Source organism: Cottoperca gobio, chromosome 24 (genome assembly GCF_900634415.1).
Source record: "Cottoperca gobio chromosome 24, fCotGob3.1, whole genome shotgun sequence".
Taxonomy (NCBI): Eukaryota; Metazoa; Chordata; class Actinopteri; order Perciformes; family Bovichtidae; genus Cottoperca; species Cottoperca gobio.
Window position 1 is genome coordinate 13,074,895 of NC_041378.1, and position 23,179 is coordinate 13,098,073.

Consider the following 23,179-nt stretch of genomic DNA (forward strand, 5'->3'; position numbering starts at 1 on the left):
ATCTCTTTGACCTTTCTTTGGAGCTGTTTGGCCTTTGACATCTCCGTGCCAGTGCCTAGCTTTCTGCATTTCTTTTACTTGATTTATGTTGATGTTTTTGCACACATTTGCATACCAGTTTTGGTTTGGTCTGAGCTGCAGGGGGAAACGAAGATTTTGAAGCTGAAGAACCTGCGTCCTCAGGACTACGCCAACTACAGCTGCGTCGCCTCTGTCAGAAATGTGTGTGGGATCCCTGACCGCAGTGTTATCTTCAGACTCACCAATAAGACAGGTACTTAGGACTATTCACTTTCCTGCATTAGCATTTTATAAGTATAGTATACCCAACATTACTGTTTTTGCAGTGATCTTTGACATTATTCCAAGAAGATGCAAAATAGAAATTCTATAAATGAGTATTAATAATTGTAATACAGACATGAAGACAGTGAACTGACATATACTCTAACTGTCATACCTGCCAAAGTTGCTCATCTTCTGCCAATATTTCTAATTGTCATTTTGTTTTTCCTTGAAAGCCTCCCCGTCCATCAAGCTGCTGGTGGAGGATCCTATCGTGGTGAACCCTGGACAGACGGTCTCCTTGGTGTGCATCACCACAGGGGGAGAGCCGCCCCCCATTCTCAACTGGATCACCAGTAACGAAAGCCTGCCACTAAGGAGCGTGGTGAAGGGTGGCACGCTCACACTCCCAGCCATCACCTCTGATGAGGCGGGGGTCTACAGCTGCGTGGCCAGTAACAACGTGGGAAACCCGGCCAAGAAGTCCACCACCATTGTGGTGCGAGGTGAGAATACATGACTGCATGACCAGATATATGGAGCCATAAAAAAATAACATAGTCAATTGTATCCATTTATTCATGTGACTATGTCATATGTCTTCTTTATGTAGGCATAAAGAAGACATATGACATAGTTACATGAATAAATGGATACAATTGATTTAATCATAGAAATGTTTATTTCAAAATGACACTTTTATGATAGTGGAATTGTCACCAGTGCCTGCACCTTTAGCAACTGCCAGCTAACTAGCTAGCGCCTGCTGGCTGCAACAACCAATGAGGAAGACTCGTCCTGTGTTTGCTCTTCACAGAGTCTTTCTAAGAGGACATTTATAGAATGCTGAGGTGCCTCTAAATGAACCACCTAGCTGCTGTTGCTAACATAGACTCTTCACTTGGATGCTGAGTAGCAATCTAAGCCTACATAGCTAGTTAGCTGCTCATTAGGAAGTGTGTGCAGTCGCGTTAAGCTACATAAAAGCAGTGGATAGTTACTATATCTGTGTGCTGTGTTTATGTACGGCAGCAGTTGGGTTTTCATGATTTCTCAAATGATAAAATATATATTCTATATATATATATATATGTGTATAATATATTGATTCATTAATATATTTTACTCTATTTATTGATATGATTATTTATTTCATGTCTTGTCTGAGAACAAAAAGCATACTACAGGTTACATCTATAATATATCAAGGGCCTCAAATTCCTTCTTTGCTGCTTGAGTATGCAAGCAAAATATGCACATTTTATATTGTTGTGCTCATGTTTGTATTTTTTGTTTACTTTATTACTTTTGATTAAACATTGCAACCGTATTGCAATGCATTAGTTTAAAGTTTGTTTCTATGGACTTATAATTAATGTATTCACAGTAGCCTATTACTGAATGTCCTTCAGATATAATATGCTGTTTGGCCTTACAAACACACAGAGTATTAGATCTCACTGTTGTTACTGATCAGGCTACTTACAGAGAGCCAAGGACAGCGCTGGAGGCAAAAGAGTGTGAAACCATTAATTAAAAAACACAGAGTCAAAGAGTCATTAACACAAATTTAACAAGAGCAGCAGGGAGAGGGACATTGCTGCCTGTTTGGTCATTATCAAGAAAAGAAAAATGTTTCCCAAGCTGTTCACCTGAGTGGGATAGGAGGCAGAAGAGCGTCTGATCTAGCTCATTACAGAAATTACCATTTTCAAAGTACCAATTTCTGCATGCTTGTCATATTGACAGCTTCCTATCAATGTGGATATCCAGAAGGTGAAGGGTACTTTCACTTATTAGCAGACACATGCTTACTACAGTGAAATGCTAAAAAACATTTTTTAAGGTTAATACTCAAAACAGGCAATTTAACCATCTGTAAAGAAAAGCTGTTTTGATATAAGACCTGCACAGATGCGACTTGATGCATGAGGAAATCGACTTTCATAATCTTAAATTGACTGCTATTACTAAGCTCGGGGATTAAGGGTGGTGTTTGACTAGGCTTTCATCTGTGACACAACAGAGGATCCCAATGCCCTGAATGTGAAACTGCAGGAACCTTTTTGCAGGTGAATAAAAAGATGCAATAATTAGTGGAAGCCTTACAACAACAAAAAAACAGCATTCCCGGGGATGATCCAAATGTGAATTTGAACTTTCTAAAAGATCATCACACACACACACACACACACACACACACACACACACACACACACACACACACACACACACAAACAGCAGATTGGCTGAGAAAGTTTCTCACAGAGAGTTTTCTCCTTTCATCTAAGAGATTATGCCACAGCTCCATCATCAGGTCGCTTCTGTGCTCAGACTGTTTGGAAGCATTTATTTATGCAGCCATATACTCCCTGGGATGAAAATCAAATCATCAACAAATCATTTATGATGGCCCCCCTGACAGATAAACCCCTTCTCTGCATTGTGAAAGTGCCCATATAGTTGAAGACTTGAGAATTGAGAGGTTTACATCAAAGAGAAGGTGTCAGGTGTCCCATGGCAGCAAATAAGTCAGAGCACACTCACCGCAGGCAATCGCTGCAATAAATATCACACTCTTATTGATGTGCCGTACGACTGACAATGGCTCTCATATGGGATCTTGATGAAATATCATCAACAACAACAAAAATCACCACCTTCCTTAAATATATAGAATGTTTGAATACTACACTCATTGATGTGTCACATGTGAGGCTGCAGAGCATTGCTTGTTAAAAGTTAAAACAAAAATGTTTTATTCTGCTTGACTAAATGTCAGGCAGGATACATACTGCAGTTATTGATTTGTCATGCAGTGCAGGGCTTTATGAAAAAACTATTTGGAACTATAAGCGCTTTAAAATGATCATATGTGTGAGGAAATATGTGTTGGTTAAGTTTCTGCATACTGGATTCATATCCTTCCTGCTAAAGACACGTTGATAAAGACCTGTAGTGGAGATATGAACATCAACCTGCAGCCTTGTATATTCTCCTAAAGCCAATCATTCGCTGTAGATGTTTAAACTGAAGGCAATCGGACATGGGAGAGGGTTGAATAGATAAAAAACTGGCAATAAATGATGTTCGTAGTAAATCAAGTCAATGAGTCGTCACACGTCTCAGTGTGAATTAGGGTGAAAACGAACTAAACCAAAGACGGTCTCAAACTAAATGTGGAGATGCTTAAATGACATAATTGATCAATATGTGACCAAACAAATGCAGGATCAATAAAACCAGAAAATAAATTGAGAACATTCTCATGAGATGGATGAACAGTCGCTCCTGTCGGTGCAGTTGTGGGATCAATAGTTGTATTACTTAAGTCACTTAAGAACAGAGGGAGCGGGTGCTGTATAAATGACGTCTAATCAACACACAATCTCTGACAAACCGTCACTGGGAGCAAAAGGTTGGATCAACATACGTAATTGAACTTGGACATTGACATATATTGATTATCAAAGTAAACTTAACTGACATTCAAAAAATACATCACTGATGTCAAAATGAATTTGAACAAAGCGGCTATGTTCGGCTCTCGAAGCAAAGCACAGTACAGTCTTTATTTTAATTCTGGGGCAGGATGATGAATTATGAAGAAAGAAATCAGGGACGTTATCACATATCTCTTCGTGGCATCGGGATCGCTCCCCTGAGTCTGATGAGCTGTCACTGATGCAAATGCAATTGTGGGATCAACATGCACGAGAAGGTTGGGCGCTAGAACAGTGTATAAATAGACTGCATTGATTATAGAAATCTATCATGGATTTGATTTGTTTCTTAAAAATAATAATAATTCCCAATAACTTGCTGCATATTAACAATTTCCTTAGTTCGCTGTTTGAATTTAGAAAAAAAGAGGTGTTTTTCTTTTCTTTAACTTCTGCCTATATTCTGGTAATTCAGTCTAAACCCACCAGTAACGACACGGTACAGAAAGGAAAGATTCATGAGCATGACTAAAATAATATTTAGAAAGTTGCAAGAGATTTTTAAGCAGATATTTATATTTGAGAGCTAAATATGGATATATAATAATAATAATAATAATAATAATAATAATAATAATAATAATAATAATAATAATAATAATAATAATAATAAGCTTTATTTGTATAGCACCTTTCATACAAGAATTGCAGCCCAAAGTGCTTCTCAGCAAAAACATAACAATTAGTACAAGATTAGACAGAATAAGAGCATTTACAGTACATTAATAACAGCGTTGATGTAAATGAGTCTGAAGTACCATTATAAAAATAGCAGAATTAAAATAGTATAAAATAACATTGGAATTCATGCCTAGTTTCCGTATCTGTGCCGTACTTAACGACCCTCCTGCCGGGAAACCACATTCATCACCATTCTTGTAAATGTTTTAAACTGTCAGAGCCATATTTTGAAAGCATGAGATCAACAATGGGCCCCTGTTTCCCTTCAACTGCTTTACTCCCTTCGGTTAAAGCCAGTTTTTTTCTCCAATACACATTTATCAGAGAAACTTCCTCTTGTTCCCGTGCTAACACAGTCTATTTGATCTCAGGCTTTTCAAAAATACACACTCTGAAATGTATCTCCGTTACCTTTACACATTCAATGTTAAACCAGGTATAGCAAAACATGAATGAAATCATTTAAATTAGTTTAAGGTGGCACCATTAAAAGGCTAAGATAAAAAGATATAAATATCTGTTTTCTTTTGACATAAACACATTACAAACATGTCTGCGTGTAATAAGGATCCAACATTTTTATTTTATTTGTTATTGTGGCAAAGACATGTAATAATAATAATACATTTAATTTATATAGCGCTCTTCGAGACCTCAAAGCCGCTTTACAATAGTAGAGGAAAGTGGGGGGAGGGGAAAGAAGAAAAAAAAAAGGGAAAAAGAAAATAATAATAATAATAATAATAATAATAATAATAATAATAATAATAATAATAATAATAATACGGTTAACAGGGGGCTAGCAAATGATAGTTGAGAAGAGCACTGTACAATGTACTGTGTTTGAGTTTTTAAAGTTGAAGAACTAACTTGTCAGTCCTCTTTAGATGACACACTATGTACCCCAAACATATGTTTAGCATTTCTGTACTGAAATGTCTTGTTACTTATCGGTTGAGACTTACCGTCAAACCGATAAGCTGATCATACGTCGGCCCGGGTGATAATAGTCGTGGACTCACTGTCAGAGGTTTCACAGCCCTTTCAATGACAAACCCACCAAGTGAAAGCACAAACGGAGGGGGAGTGGACAGGGAGAGGTTGTAGTGCGCAGAGTGGATTTGAACCTGTCTTCTTCTCTTTACCTTCCTCTTAGCATGCCAATCAATCATTAATGAAGACGATCAAATTCTATTGAAATGAGACAGGAAATGCATTGAAGTATCTACCATACATAGAACAATAGAAGCATGTCAGGAATAAGAGAAGCCGTTGTGCTTTGTTCTCTTGTAAATCTCACATGTTGCTTCCTCTCTAGTTGGCTAGACTTTTTAATGAAAGTGATTGTCATATATGCACATGAAAAGTGTATTTCTGTACAAACAGCACAGTCGCTATACTGCAAACCTTTTACTGCTGTGATACTTTGAAGTGAGCAGAAAAGGAAAATTGAAAGAGGATAAGCCAGGCTCAAGGCGAGAGCACAGGCAGACCTTTAGTTGCTCTTTGTGTGTGTGTGTGTGTGTGTGTGTGTGTGTGTGTGTGTGTGTGTGTGTGTGTGTGTGTGTGTGTGTGTGTGTGTGTGTGTGCGTGTGCGAGAAAGAGAGGAAACAGAAAGAGAGGATGGCGTCTGTGTGCTTACTGATACATTTTCACATATATTCGTATGCCTCTTGATTTCATTTTTAGAATATCTCCACTGTAGGCAACAAAACCGAAGAATCAAGAATGCAAAATTGCTCTGCTATTTGCTAAAGTATGTGTGGCCATGGAGAGTAAAGACTGAAATGTTTGGAATTACAAACACTTGGGAAGAAATGTTGGACTTCTGTCTGTGAATGTTTGCATTTGTATGGAAAGAAACACCAATTGATTTTAATGCTGCTACACTAAGTTAATTTAGGGTGTTTTGCAGGGTCACCCTGTAGCCTCATCATTGCCTATCTCAGCTTGTTTACCCTCCTCTCCAGTCCTTGAGAAGGCCCTTCTCAAACTGCTGTTGCCAAAGGGGGCTGTGTGTGTGAAAACACACATCTTTCCCCGGCAGATGGTAGTTTCTCTGGCCATACTGTCCCACCAGCCAGACTGCCTTCCAGGGCTTGGCTATCGCCGCAGCCGGCCCAGCAGGCTACCAGCATCACATCATCCTGCTGACAAGATCCTTTTTAAGGATTAAGGGTCCGCAACACGTTCTCAAATGCAGGTCAATACCCTCCCTTCCTTCCTTCTGGCCTGCACAAACACACCAGTTTTTGATATATCTGCTGCGACAATGCAAAGACACTATGCACTGGTTGTTTCTTCCTTTCTTCTGTTGCTCAAATATGAGTAGGCAGCTCTCGAATGTAGATTTGGTAAATTGAGACAGGACTGTCTGTACATGGTGTTGTTGAAGTGGGCAGCTGGCCGGGCATTTTGTTTTCATGTCTCCCCGCACAACGACTCGGTACATAAGCAATGTGTTTCCCCTCTGTGTGATGTAGAGAAATGAGCACTGCTGTAGCTATCAAAGATTCAAAATCAAACGCACCTGTGTTGTCGTCGGATTTTCTCGACAATTCCTCCAGGGGTTCCTGACAAATTCAGGTATTTTGCACCCAAGACATCCATCACGCCGACTGCTAACGTAGACACAACTAAATCCGCGCACATACACACATTGAAGTCAAACACACTGGCTACCATCCACAATTTGCAACTCTGATTGGAAGCTTGCTGTTATTTATAGAGAAGCAAAGATGCAATCTTTTTCAGTGTGTGTGCCCCGCTGTTTATATTTACACTGTTTGGTGGAGAGAAAACAATCATGACGTGCCTTGTAAAAATCCAGCTGTCAGCATGTGAATCAACATGTGAATGACCCTTATCAAATTTGCTTTGGAATAAATTTAGTTTGAAAGCTGAATATATTTCCATTCATGAATGCCAGATTCAATGGCTGGATGGACAGACCTGGCACCGGTGAGCCTGTCTCTTGGGCTGCGGCCCTGTGGACTGCCTGTGTGTATTTGCATGTGTACGAGTGTGCCTGTACATGTGCACGTGCCTGTTTTGTTTGTGCATTCAGCACCCGTGTGTGCGTGTGAATCCTATTCGACATAATTTAAAGCCGGAGGTCAGCCCTGAAGGTCGAGAGCAGCGCTTAGGACTCGGTTTCTTCCCGCCAAAGAACGGACATGTGTGAGTGGCCGGGATATTGTAACTGTGCTGATGCGTGGGGGAATGTGTTGCTAATGTGAAGATGCATGGAGTGATAATAGGAAAATGAAAGGTGTTTTGCGCGTGCAAATGCGAATGTCTTGTGTTTTGAACCATGCTAATGCCCGTTGTCCTTCTTTGTGTTTAACCTTGAGCGGATGAGAGGAGGCAGTTAGAGGGACATCCATCTGGCTCTGAGAGATGAGTTCAGCTTCACATGCTGATATTCTCCGCGAGAGTGAATAGAGAGCACAGTATGACGCCTGCTGAGAGACGGACAGTCAGGTGTGACTGAAAAATGAGATGGTCTGATGGGTAGACCGGAGGATAATGATTCGGAGTGAGAACGGAGTGAGAACGGAGTGAGACACGTTTTTCTTCTCTGCCGGACAAAGGCGGCCGGGGAGAGAGCCCTGGAGAGAGTGGAGAGGGGCACAAACATCTTTTTTCTTGCAGTTTTGCTGCATTTGTGTGTGCGCCAACGTGATGCCCCCATTGTGCCTCTGTCATTTTATTCCTACATACAGTACGTGCATGTCATAATCAGTATGTCAGGGCTGTGTGTGTACTTCTGCCCTGCTAAGAATCTCCCCTGAGGTGGTATTGTAATCCTGCCGTGTGACATGAGCTCTCTGTAGAAGAAGACCTCAACCGGGGCTTTTCTCATTGTGTCATTATCTGCGTTTTTCATGTTCAGGCCACCCATTATTCCCCCAAGCTATTAAAGCTATGGAGAATCATGCAGGTTTGCTGCAGGGGAAAGCACTTCAGTTCGCCATAAAGAGAAAGGAACACTTTAATTTGTTTCGTAATGATCCAAAAGAACGCCACTAGATCACCATTGAAGCTTGTGCAATCTTTCAGTCAAAATAGGATACAGGAGAAATGTAATGCAAATGTAAGTACAGAGCCTTCCTCTCTTCTCTTGATATTTCCATGAAGTAGCTACTCTACGTGTCCCTATAATGGATGTTTTACTCCTTGGAATGTTGCCACAGTCAAGGTTCAATGGCAGAAAGCTAAGATGAAGATAAAAGGAAAGCAGTTTCTAAAATGCATCAATAATTCATGTAGAATTTGTTTGTGCGTAGGTTGACTGGGGTTTTGTGCTCCATAGCCTGTGATACTGGCAACGGGTTTTTTTTTCATTTAAATAAGGCTGTATTTTCTATACTGGTGCCTGAGATGTGTGTTTAAATGTTGCTTATTCTGCTGATGGTTTCTGGCGTAGTTTGTTGATGAGCTGCAACTAGACCAGCCTTGCTAACAAGTCGGGGAATGCCGTTAATGAATCCTGCTGCAAGTCTTTAACACACAGTACAAATAGTAATGATCATTATAGGGTTAGCATGAATGCTCAGTCTTAGCCTTCCTGTACTGTAGGGGTGTAAAGACTGAAAACCTTTTTCAAGACTTTGAGATTGGGCCTGGTCACTATAGTGCCACAGATCCGACACAAATTCTCTATGACATTTGGAAGATTCTCCCTGTGCACTTAATGTGTGAGCCGCCCCTCTCCTGTTGGCTGGCTATGTTCCCCGATGACATACCTGCTTCAAGCTGTTTTTACTGTAGCGAGCGACGGAGAGCGAGCTTTACACAGCATGCTCTTTGGCCGTGTAACAGTTAATAGGGAATCCCCTCTCAATACACTACACCGTGTCCCGTGGATCTCAAGAGCACAGAATTGACACTGCACTTCCTTGGGTCCTCTGCAATACACCCGCCGAATGTGTATTCGATCAGATGAACTATTGTTGAGAAATTCGAAGAACAGACAGACACTCCTTCCATTTTAGCTAAATACTGACTCACTAACTACTACTGTACACACACATACTCTACTAAGATATTAATGATGTTATGGGAACAATAGTCGGAGACACAGTTTACCTCCAGAGTAAATGGAAAAGTTCTGTTTCTGAGCTGAGTCGTCGTTAAAGATTCATCTGACTTTTGCCATGAATTGGTTATCAGAAAGGGGGGTAGCAGTGACATACAGTCTCCCAACTCTGCACTCACCCCGCATACTCAGTCCCTTTTAAAATACCTCCAGTTTTAGATTTCTCCACATGCATCAGGGAACAGGCACCATTTAGGTCACTGCAGCTGTCCAGCACAATTTACTACAGCCAGGTGAAGTAATGCCCACTTATCTCTCTTGTACACAAATGTAGTCGATTTACAGGAAGGCCTACTTGCTATGCAATATTTATGGTCAGATAAAATTGCAGGAAAGGAGGTTTGAATGTGAAAGAGGCAGGGAGGGAACTAATTCTGAAATATGCATGAGCGCACATACAGTATGCAGCACTGGCCCTTTTACGTGCACGGCAGCTGTGTGAGGAAACGAGAGGAGGCTGAGTCACCGCGAGTAGAAGTGTGTAAAGAGAAGGGAACAGTTTCACTAGTAGTTAGGTTCTGGTGTTGTGGAATCTAAATCTGCGTGCAAGAGATGGAAGCAATTGATTTACAAATGTACCTTTGCACCTTGCGTGGTTGAATATTTGTCTTTGCAAAGTTCATGTGTTCATTAAGCCTCGCATTAAATCTTTCGTCTAATTTCTGCAAAGTTTTTACAACACTGCGAGATACAGGTCGTCGCCGATATTCGGTGGGTTTCTTTATTTAAAGTTGATGTTCGCTCTGGTGCTTGGTGGTGACGTGTTCTGATCAGTATGATAATGGTGTGCAGGTATTATCATAAATAATAAAAGAAGAGGATGAGCAGCCGGGTCAGTGTGCACTATAATCTGTTCTTCTCTAATGTCAGCGATGGGTCCAGAACTCGTTAATAAATATGCAAGTAGCCTAGTTTACTGAGCATAGTCATATGTACTTTACGTTATAAATAACCCTGAGGTTTCACGTTTTGTCTGGAATAACTGATGGTAAAATGATTGCAGAATAGATTTTTTGATTTGATCCTTGGTTGTATTCCAATTTTAATTTGGAATCCACATTTCATATGTAAAACCAACCACTACCACAAATGCCAGCAGCTAGATCCTTTTTATACAGTATATTGGAGCTTGCAGACCTGTAAGCCATACATCTATTCAGCAGGGTTTACAATATGAAGGTCCATGTAATAATTAGTTATTTATTAGTTATAATTAGTTAATAAGTTATTTTAATTTGAATAGTAAAAGAGTTAAATAATGCACAAGATATTTAGAAGTGTGAGCAATGAACGGCTGACTTTTCTGAGGTGAAGTTGCATCGGCCGATACGTTACCTTGATACTCGTGATGTGAGAGCTTAACACTTGTACGTAGCGCATAATCCAATGTACCCTGCACTTTTTCCTGCTTACATCCTTTTCACCCACATCAACCTGACCAGTCAGTCATCTATTAAAGTCAAGTGATGTGAAGTGTAATAAGAAAGACATTTTAGAAAGGGCAAATGATGTCACACTTCAGAGTCCAGTTTCTCTTAGATGGAGCTCACGTGTGCTACTGCTTGAGAGATCATTTACATTTCCTGGTTAAAGCAACCAATTTGTGATTTGTGCATAGCTCCTCTTCGCCTCCTTCCTCACATTCTGTGATCAGTGAAGTGTATCTATGTATGTATGTAGTGTTTTTGTTTTGCTGATAACATGGGTGTGTTGTTAAATAAATTGCAGGTTACTATTTCTCTCTGAAGCAAATTTCCAATGCACGCCTGCCTGGAGCAGTAACCTATCTAATGAGAAAATGTATGCCAGTTGAAATTTATCAGTCATGGTGGTTAGTGGAGAGCTGATAAAGGGATAACACAGATAACGTGTTTGACAGTAAACACAAAGGAAAGGGAGGATGTGTTAGACACATTATGCAAAAGTGGAAAGATTGTTGCATTGAGATTATAGGAATGCCATTCCAAATATACGGGTTGGTTTTAAATTCAATTTAGGCGAATAAAAGCATCTCAAAGATCTAAAACTGTCAGCAACAAAACTATTATTTAATAGATTTTCAAATATTATCAGCTGACTTTAGAAGCTCAGTGAGTACAGCAGTACATCATGCTTCTTGTCTCACTTTATCTCACTTAAGACTCTAAAGATGTGAAGCTGCTGACCAGTTTCTTCTCAAAGTACGCCGACCGATCGCCAGTTTACAGTAGTTGCTTTGAACCAAGCACTTTGTAATAGGGTAAGAAAGCAATGATGCACAGCTACATTTACAGACATATATACTTGAGTTTATTCGTGTGACAGGTAACTTCACAAACAAAGATTAAATCCTGCCTTACAGTGACGCAGAGCAGGCTCAGTGATTGTTAAGTACCTAGCTATGTCGCGGTTCTTTAAGTTGAGAGAAGAATATACTTGAGCCGGAGGAATGTAAAAAGAGGAAAGCAGTTAATCCAAATGTTTATCCGCTGTCACCTGTGACAGCACAATGGCTTGTGAAATACGTGTGTGTGTGTGTGTGTGTGTGTGTGTGTGTGTGTGTGTGTGTGTGTGTGTGTGTGTGTGTGTGTTCGTGGATGAGATAAAGCTTTCTTAAAACGCAGCTACCAACTCAGCTGAGGATGTCACTGACATGTAAAAGCCTTTTCAAACTGTCAAATTGGAACTACAACTCTGTACAGAAATGCTCACTTAATGGCTTCCACCACTGAGTTAGTGTTGACTCATTAACCTTATACTGTGCATTTTGGCTTTAAGGAAATAGAATTATGGTGTGTGTGTGTGTAGTAGATGTACACTGTGATGCAGCGATGAGCCCGGATGGGGAACAACGTGGCTTGCAGGTAATGCCTTGTATTATCTTCACATCCACAAAGGTCACAGACATTTGCTGCTTTCCATATTATGCTAATTGCCCCATGTTTCCATGCTATTGCCTTTGGATTATGGAACATGATTGATAGGCAGTGCCTTGAAGAATGAGAATATTTGTGATACAAGAACAAATGCAACTGCACAGCAGCGTTTTTGAGAATTTGTGTGTTGACATGATTTGTAATATTTGTATCTGACACGCGTCAGAAATAGGATTCGCTGCCTGCAGACGTTGATTTCAAACGCGAGGAGGAAGATCACGTCAAGGAGGCGCATGTCAATCGTCTCTCCCTTCAATGTGCAGCTCGACAGGCATCTTAATGTTGTTTTTTTTCACATTCAATTTCCTGTGTTTAAATTTAACACGCAGGTTTTGTTTTTCGTTTTCCCTTTACCAAACTGAATATGATAATGTCACTCGGGAATTGCTAGATGAAAAGATTTCCATGGTGCAGTCAGCTTTTTTTCGCTGAGGAGATGAATTGAACAGTAGGCGCGAGGTTTGGAACCAATACAGCATGTATTATAATGAAATCATCTTCCTTTTTCTGTTCAGAGAAGCTATGCTTTGAAAATGGAGTTTGCAAACCAAATTGGATTAGAAATGGTGGATATTTTGTTAGGTATCTCTGCGATTTCACAGTGTGTGTGTGTGTGTGTTAGCGTGCGGGTTTGTGTGAACCCGCTTCAATGCTTTAGTATTCTTCAGTCCGTAGCTATCAATATTAATGTTGCTTCAAAGCTTTCGACTTCAAAACAAACATACGATTCTGCTGCATCTGTTAACTTTTCTGTTTGACCCTTGTGCGCATCAAAGGCTAAACTTTCAGTTGTTGTTTTAGGAGAACAGTTACAGTTGTCATATGAATGTCTACTTGTACACTTCGGGTTTAAAACTACTTTTATGATTCCAAGACCCCGGTACTGAAGTGACACATTTAAATAAGCCAAAAGAAAGAGTTTTGCACACCGCGCTATGCTCAGATCGCTTACATAAGGTAGCTGTGACACAATCCAGTCTTTCTATGCATTTGCACATTGTGTGAAGTGCCCAAAGGCTGAGCAGGTACGTGTAACACAGTCAGGTTTACAGTATATTCACTGGAGATGCATATCAACGATTTACAGCCCAAGTGATGACATTGAGCAAAGTAAAAAATCTATTTAAAAAATCCATAAAGTCCTGTCTCTGGGATTACATCTCAGAAATCACATCGATATGACAAGCAGAGCCTACAGTAAATGTTTCATAGGTTAGTTAGAGCAGTGTGTTGCAGACTTGCGAGGACACAAGTGCAAATGTAAATCTAGTTCTAATCAAATGGATTATTTCTTCACAGCTTTGAAAAAGGGTCGATTCTGGATCACTCCGGACCCCTACCACAATGACGACAACATCCAGATTGGACGTGAAGTCAAGATTTCTTGTCAGGTATAGTTACAGAGACAACAAATAGCGTCCCGCTGCACAGCTCCAGGCTCAGGCCCACCAAATCATGTGTGTTTAACGCCCTTCCCTATTAATAGTTAACGTTTACCTGCCACTGTTATATCTTATGAGTATATACTGAGTATATATTAAATACATAGTATCGTGTCCGTGCCACACGACCTCCACCAATAACACCAAGGTGAACAATACAACCTTGCTAGCTATGCGAATGTCGTTAGCAAACTAACGTTAACGCAACAGCAACAGGGTGAAAAAGCAAAAAGCTTAAAGTATTAATCTCCGCTAGCATTGGCAAACGTATAGGGTTAGTACAAGTTATTTTCTGCCTAAAGTTACGTTGACTGACTTTATAAGTAACAGTTGTATAAAAATAAAGGTTGTCTTGTTTACCTTGACGTTATTGGTGAAGGTTGTGTGGCTTATCAAACTAGTGAACACATGCTATTGTATCCTAACAATCGTCTCCAGCGGACACAATTTTCCAAGCTTGGGACCCGAAACAGATCCTACGGAGGAGGTGGGTTCGAGCCTGGAGCTGTGCAGCTAGACCCTTTTCAAGGCAAAACACACACGTATGCCTAAAGTAACAAGTTATAGTAAGTTAACCATCAATGCAGCTAAAATGACGACGTTCTGAATGTCCTAGGTGGAGGCGACCCCTCCAGAGGAGCTGACTTTTAGCTGGCTGAAGAATGGCCGTGCCCTTCGGAGTTCAGAGCGTATGGTCATCACCCAGACGGACCCCGACATCTCACCCGGTACCACCAACCTGGACATCATAGACCTCAAGTTCACTGACTTCGGCACCTACACCTGCGTGGCTGCGCTGAAGGGAGGAGGGATCCCTGAGATCAGCATTGACGTCAACATCTCTTCCACAACTGGTGAGCCTCACACCCCTTTGTGTCAGTGACGCATCTTCATACCTCCCCCAACACATACGACACACACAGACATCGTGTAGCTAATTCCGTCACCCACACATGCTTTAGAAGATCATGAGAGATTGAAATGTGCAAGAATGAAAAACTGTGGCAGTGTTTCTTAGACTGTGGGGCTTCAACTTTTTAAAGGACACACAATCTAAGTCTTGTTTTCTTTTCTTTTTTGCCATCCTGACAAGTTATCTAAACCATTTATTTGGAAGTAAAAACTATTGCATTATAAATCTCAATGTGTTTACGACTATGAAGGTCAAAGTAGAACAAAAAATCTACCATCTAATGAGAGTTTACAACTGACAGGTGTAAAAAATGAATGTAATGTTCAGCTTGGTATCCGTCTCTAGGTAAGTGGTTAATATAGTATAATTAAACTTGCAACCTGTCAGATGTTTCTAGTAGAGTCTAATAAAGTTCCTCAGATTCCAGCAGTTAAGATGGTGTGTAACTGGAATGGTAGCAATAATGTGTAATAAGACCAGGTTGTAAGAAAAGTAAATGTTCCTCTAATGCAGTGTTACTCATTGTGCGGCTCGCCAAGCTTTAATTTATTTATTTAATTAATTTAGTCGGATAAATAAAGAGGTGATAGATATGACTGCAGTCAATACAGATATTTCATAAAAACACTAAAAACAAGCAGGGCTATTACATATAACCCATTAAAACACAGTGTCTGCTCTATTAGCCTACAAATAATAATACAATAATTGATAATAATAATTGATAAAAGTTGTAAATATAGACCAGAAACAAGATATTTAAACTTGCTCAGCCGACACTGACTCACTGCGGAGTTGCCAGTTCAGTCTATCAGCACTACATGGTGAATGTGCTCTTGGACGGGTAGATACATGGTGGGCTAGTATAGAAATAAATAAACTTAAGTTCATTAAATATGTTATCATAAGCATGCTTATGAATATGGACATTTGCTAAAAAGGGAGGACACTACGACCAACCTGGCACTTCATACCTGCGTTAGCTTGGCTCCGGTCGACTCGTTTCACCATTACATGCTAGTTAGCGCGTGTTTCTACAGACGTACAATTGATTGATTTCTTATTAAATAGTTGCACAGCAGGTGGACAGAAACAAAGCGTGACAAACGAGGAAAATTAAGATTTGTCTTTGGAGCATCAAACCACCGCCAATCGAGCGGAAGATGCTGAAGATGTGGTTTGTGGACAGACAACAGCTGCTCCCATTAAAAAAGAAAGGTACGAGCCGTACAAGACGAGCAAAGGAAAATTCAAGACAAGTGGACAGAGGAGTTTTTATTTGTCCTCCACGAGTCGAACCGTTCGTGCTTAATGTGCAAACAGACCCGCTCTGGTTTCAAGAGAAGTCATTTGGAGCCGTATTTTTAAACGACGCATCCAAAATTCAACGAAATTTACGCACCTGGAAGTGAAATTCGTCAATAAAATAGAGCACCTTTCTTCTTCTGTTTCTGGAAAACAAAGGCTCGTACACAGGACAACTAAAACAGCTGAACGATTAACTGAGGCATCTTTTGAGATCGCATGGATTTTGGCTCGGGAAAAAAAAATCTTCTCAGACTCAAACATTGTGAAACACTGCTTTGTGGCTTCAGCAGAGATATTGTTTGCAGAGTTTGACAACATCATCCCAGTATTAAGATAATCCTGCTTTTAATGAATGCATTGGTTGGCTGCATTGCATATTATATGTTCTGGGTGGGATGACAGATTAATAAGCAGACAGGCATTTTATGACTGGATGTTGCTTTTCATACTCTGCGGTAAAAGTGTCTCTCCTATTGACTTTGTCCTATCTAATGCGGCTCTCATGTAAAAAAAAATAGTGAAGACCACTGCTCTAAATGGTCAGTTCATCCAAATCATGCTTTCCAAATGATCTGCCCAAGGTTGTCACATTCCTGTGGCTGAGAATTCTGCACCCCAACACAATGGAGGTGAATTGAACTCTGTCTGTGGTATGAACCACATTAGAAAGTTGCCATCTTAATGCTTTTTTTTATTTTTTTATAAATGTTTATTTCTTAAGGGAACTTGTAATTGGTTTTTCAAATGAATTAAAACATTTATTTAGGAGAACAATCGAAACTAGACAGCCATTATGCTGGGATGGCAGCGTAAGTCTGAGGCAGATCAAAGCAAAACTATCAAGATTTTGTGTGTGTGTGATTTGGGTGAAGCGACACTTTAAGCCCACCATCTCCACAGGATAAGAATGATTGTATGTCTTCTTTAGACTGTTGTTCACTGCCTAACTAAATTCCAGTAATCTGTCCCATGCTGAAACATGTCTTCTACTATAATTCCTAGTTACTGCACACAGTTGTATCACAGCACCGTCATTGACTGTTCAATTGGATTTCGTGTGAACCAAAGCTGACTCCATCAGTCTGACTAATAAGAGACTAAACATCCATCGTCCTCCCATCTAATTGGCTGCTTCCACCACTGTCCCGACTAACGTTTGTATACATGTATGCAGCATGTTAATAACACAGCATACCAGTCCACCTTGTCTACTCAGCTGCATCATTATAGTTTCAATCGTGGCGTGTTGAGTAGTCTCTTAGAAAGAGACCAGTGTTACAGCAGCTGTTCATTGTGACTTTTAGATACGCTGCTATTACATCGCTTGTTTCAAAAGAAGACAAGGCGTAGGTGTTTAAAGAAATCATTCAATCTTGAACAGTTTAATCAAAGGACAAAATCTGCTTTCAAACATCCATTTTTCTATCTATTGTTTCAGCATCAATCAACTCTTTGCCTGTCTTATTTTATAAGAAAGAAGCTTTACAGGCAACAAAATAAAGCCTTTTTTAGAAGATTGCTACAAAGCACATTTTAGTGCAGTTAACCATACAATTCTGTACGTACTCCCGTTGTGCAGGCTCTGCAATAATGGTGAAACACAGTGGGCAACACATGTAATGGGACAGGAATTGTGTTCTTTAGTCTGTATTTTCCAAGTGTGAGGTCAATCAAAGGGCAGCATGTGGAGTCATGCTCGGATGTCACCAGGAATTACTTTATCGCTCATAGAGTCCACCGAGGGGTGTGACCCATTCAGCACAACGCTTCAGAGACGCCGCGATTGGGAAGCTCAGATTTTCCATGTGGGAGATTCCCATGGGTCGGTGTTGCCGCTGGAGCAAGCTGTTTACGCTTTGTCTTTACTGGAGTGTGTTCTTGACTGATTAATGACTTTTGGGTCGTGTGATCTTTCGCAACTTGTGATTTGATTCATCGCAAGCTTTATTTCCCCTTTTTACACGCACGCACACTTGCGCACCCTTACCTCCTCTCACCGTCTTGTTATTCTTCCACGCACACCTCGCTGCCACTCACAGCGTGAACATGAAAGCAGTGTGTCGACCTTGGGCGCATAATTATTGTTAGATAATCCTTTGATAATCCCTGTGCTATAAAACAGTGGGATCAATCGCACCTGCCAAGCTTGTTTCCTCATTATCTTTTAAGTAGTGCAGTCTCTTCTTTTGGAGTGCCTGGGCGATGGAGATGCATTAACACAGACCCTTTAATGTGTGAAAAAAACTTCACCGCTGTCTGACTGAGGAAATAACCGAGGAATGACTTTTGTGATCATTTGAAATGAAAGGTTTTCTTAAGGCTTCGATGTGATTGATTCTTAAGCTTTCATTGTTCCAGTCAGATCCGTGTGTATGAAATATTATGAAAGTGTTGCGTTGTCATAAAGCTGTTCCTTCTCATTGGAAATAATATATTGAATTTTGCTTCTGCCAGTAACAATTCCTCGGCTGTTTTTCCTGGAGAACGCTTGTCATCTGTGGCGTTTCCTTCAGTCAGACTGAGATTGAATCAGAGGAGTGTCTTCACTGAGCGGCACAGTATAGCTGTTGTGTATTAAAGCGCCTTGTGTCTCTGCCTTGCCATATGCTTGCAGCCTGTTTTGGGGTGAATTAGCCCTGTTTTTGTTCCTCTGCCTGTTTTCCTGAAGGAAGAAAGGCCGAGCCGCAATTAGAAGTCTTAATAAAAGCGTTTAGAGCAGATTACGCTGCAGGTCTGCCAGGGTTTCGTGCTGGGGAAGTGGTTGGAAAGCGATTGAGCCTAAAGTGTTTTTAGTCCGAACACTTTGGAGCTTGCTGGCTGATCCTGCATTGGCTCTGGTTCCAGATTCCAAACATGGATGTAGCCCCAGCCCACGGCCCCGCTTTATAAAAGAGAATATTTATTATCTTCCATTCTTTCAACTTTTGATGAACACAGATTCCAACAGCCTGCATGGTTTCTCCCCATTTTTTTGCAAAACAGCGCTAATATTTACTATCATGGTGCGCTCATTAAATAAGCAACTTCCCGAAGATTGCAAGGCTAATGCTTATTTATGAGCGTGGTCTGGAAACGAGGACACAGACCTCCCCTTTGGATACTGTCAGGATTAAGAACCGCAAGACACAGGAACAGAGTTACAAGCATTAGTGTAAAACATAAAACTCACATAAACCTCTAACAGCAACTACCTTATTAATCCTCTCATTAGTCTGCCTGTTAAATGTGTATTTAGTGGGTGTGTGTTGCTGGATTATTGTTAGATGATTATTGCCGTTCTATGGCTCTGGCTCTGAATTGTTATTTGGCTTCAGATTGGAGCTACCATTGGGACCATCGTAGAGATAAATCTTTCATAGCATCGAGAGTTATTACAGATGGATTCTTGACATTTAAAGCTGATACTCGCTTATTGCACTTTCTGTGTTATTATTACTATAACCACGTGATTTTAGGGCCTTGGTTCAGGAAAACTACATTACTGCGACACGAATAGTCCCCGTTGAAACATCAGAGCATCAGCACACTGACTGATGGTCACAAAGTAAGTATTAGGATTGAAAGTCACCTTTCTCTTCTTGTGAGGGAGATAAATCCTTGCCATTATGAGTCTCTCAATTAGCATCCTGCTCACACCTGCAACTCTGGTACCCCCCTGTGTTTCTGTCAATCTAAAGAATCACTGCAGTTAATGAATTAAGCAAATCAATTAAGTGCTCAGTTAATTTAAAAGAATTAGCTGGTTTAATAAACACAAAGTACTCCGAAATTAATTTGAGTCATCTAAAGCTTGCTGCAGGCCCGCTGGTCTCTGTCTCTCCTCTTTTCAACCGTGCTGTTGTCTGCTTGACTCTGATTCGTCATGAGCTGCCATCATCCGAGTGACCGCGCCACATTTGAGTCTAATAGGGACAGCATGGCCGCTGGCTGTTGACCGCGCTGATGTGCTTGTTTCAGCTGCAAATTCGCTGACCCTGATAAAGAGAAACCTGGTCTGCACCCTGACTCACCTACAGGGTGCAGAGGTTCAACTGTTGTTTGGTCACTGTGGGTGGACGCAACTTGTTTTCTGCTTTTTTCCTCCATGCTTGGACTTGTGGAGTTTTCACAGAATGTGGTTCTTTTTCTTTCAATGACATTTTCTGTCATTGCTTTTTAAATGTTTTATTTGTACAGTAGGAAATCCTGCTGGCCGTACAACTGAGTGAATGACACACTTAAAGCTCTGCCTCCTTAGTTAGGGTTGTTAACAGCATGTATGCAGTTTGCAATAACACAGGAAAAGTCGAAGATGTCAAAGTTAGTCATTTCTAAATCAATGGGTTCTTGATTTTACACAGGTTTCTCATTTATAGTCAGCAACCGTTGATTTTTCAGCTGAAATGACATCTCTTGCTGAATTTGTCAGCTGTAGCTTTCTGACTAATATGCTAATATATATATGCTAATATGCTAATAAGCTAACGTTTGCCTCATTAGTTGAAAAACAGCATCTCCAGTTGACTTTTACACATTTCAAGTTTATTTGTTTTTAAAAACCAGAATTACGTACAAGTTATTTTGAATACTCGATTGCTGCACACCTGATATCATGCAAAAAGACTGAGGCTAAAGCTACGTGTCCAAGGCAGAAGATGATCTTTTTAGAAAACATCAAGGTGAACGAGGGTAGTTGTTTCTCAGGTGATATGTTTAGCTGTAGTTGCTGTAGTTTAAACTTCCCCAAATCTTAATAAGGAGCTGCTGAAGTCACTCTGACAGCATCCAGGACCAGCGTCCACACAGTTGAGATACTACACAGTGTATGTGATAGTTGTGAATGGGGCTTTCTTTACTTAACTTAAAACGTTGCCACACGAACTAATGTAGTTAGTTAATGCTGCTTGGGCTGGGAAGTACGCTTAGCTTACGTTAGACCAGACAAACGCAATGTTCCATTCCTTACACTTATGCTCTTCGAAAGGCTACTCCAAGTGAAGTATCGCTCTTACTACAGCCCCATGCACTCCACTTCAACATGTGGGTAAATCCAGAGTTTGACAGGCCTGCCGTGTCTAGTTATGGCCTCTAAGCTATGATTAGTTCATGACAGTATATTTGGTTTCTTGACAGTAAAGATGAATCTTATCATACATTGACTGTAAATTAAGCCTGTACTAATAAAACTGAAACTCAGAGTGATTACGACATGACTATTGAAATCCCTCTACATTGAAAAGATGGTCCAGGACATTCATTGAAGTTAATAACGAGGAGAAGTATTGTATACGTGCAATCAAACCTAAACATTTAAATGTAATTTTTCTGATCACTCCAAGATGCTAAATTAGTTTAGGAACTGCACACTGGGCATAATAATGCTAATAATAATAATGCCATCAGAGGTCCGGAAACAGACCCAGTGAGCGGTGGCCTGGGATGAAGGGGCCTAACAGCTGTCCCGAAGCTGGGATGCTGTCCTGAGAAATCTGCCATATGACAACAGTAGATGCCACGATCATGCCACTTCTAGAAAGGATAGGCATATAACCACCTGGCAGCATATGTCAGCATCTGTGATGTTGCTGGGGAAGACTGTGAGTGTAAAACACAGTGTCTGCAAACACAATACATTAATGGCAGTGTAGTGATAGTTATTGTAGGTGTACTGTGACTAGTTTTCACTTTGATGTAAATCCATAAAATGTGTTAATAGGACTAGATAACTCAGCAAATGATTCCCAGTGTAATGCATTTACCCTGGAATGCACTGCCTGAAGTCATGCTTTATGGAGGTGGCCATCTGGGAAATCACCTCCCTGTCCAGCTGGAAAAAACCTGGGAGTGAAACATGAATAGAAAAACCTCTTCCCTCCCTCATTAACTACTGTCGAAGCCCCTTGAGCGATGTACATAAACTCTGGTCCTTCAAGGGAGTTGCTCACTACTTGGCAGCAGAAAAGTGGTGGTAGTTGAGGTGTGTATTTGGGTGTTTCTAAACTGGGCAGTGGGCATTCCTTTCACTTTGACTGGTTGGATAAATAAATAAAGGAGTGTTTGTGAGGCCACAAATCAAACTGTAACCCATGAGTGCTTTGGTACGGAAAGCCTGCTGCTCTACAATCACAGCCACATGAATTCATGAGGGGTTTGTGTGATTGATCGCAAGGTAAGTTGTTAGATATCAGGGGAACAGCATTAAGCTGAAAACACACACACACACACAGTAGTATGTTTGGTCTGTAGTGTGTCGCTGCAGTCTATCAATGCACTAAGCCAATTTTAACACATCTGTGGATATTTATTACGCTTCAGCAACCCGGGATTTATATGCAGCTCTCCTACGCACACAGATTCACAAACGTGTCCGCAGACATTTGGGACTCATCTCTTTGTCCCTAGAGGCCCAGGACTCAGAGGAGCAGAGAGCCCCGTCACATTGTGACCAACTCATTGGCTTCAAGCTGTCTAAACACACACTCTCACACATACAGACACACACTCTGCAGGACTCACGGTTGTACAGAGCGCTATGTTGCCATGGTGATAGGGAGTGATGTCACAGCACTTACCCGGAAAAGGGGGCAATGGGAATGTTGTTTACTCTGAAAGGCGTCCGTGTGCACCACTCTGGCTCCCGTTGCTGTAAGAAAATGCAAAGTGCCAGATATTCTCACATTTAACAGTCAGCTCACATTGCGCTGTGTCTGCTGCGGCGCTGCTGGATCCCGCTGAAAGACTCCAGCAATCAGTTCCTACACTTGGAGGATCATTCCAGCAGAGGCCCTAGAGATGTGCAGCCCTGCTGAGGCCAAACAAGGAAGTCCAGTCCCAATTTAGCCCCACAAAGTACACAAGCAAGCAGTGTTTTCAGACTACAACAACAACGAGAAGCATCTCATTGAGGAACTGAGGCAGGATCACAGCATGGGGTCAACCGTAGGCGAGAAGAGAAACACTCAGCTATACACACATTCAGAGACATAAAACCACGTACGCGCACACTACACAAGCATACGCACGCAGTGGGCATGCCCCGCAGGCATCACTGG

General features: G+C 40.9%; 1 protein-coding gene across 1 annotated transcript in view; it reads left to right on the forward strand.

The window, feature by feature from the left end:
• LOC115028845 (MAM domain-containing glycosylphosphatidylinositol anchor protein 2) overlaps nucleotides 1-23,179 on the forward strand; it is a 158,925-nt gene that overhangs the window by 82,196 nt on the left and 53,550 nt on the right. Inside the window, exons 5-8 of the mRNA XM_029462716.1 lie at nucleotides 136-274; nucleotides 522-791; nucleotides 13,785-13,876; nucleotides 14,544-14,781. Of these exons, the coding sequence (XP_029318576.1) occupies nucleotides 136-274; nucleotides 522-791; nucleotides 13,785-13,876; nucleotides 14,544-14,781 (739 nt within the window). The remainder of the gene's footprint in view (nucleotides 1-135; nucleotides 275-521; nucleotides 792-13,784; nucleotides 13,877-14,543; nucleotides 14,782-23,179) is intronic.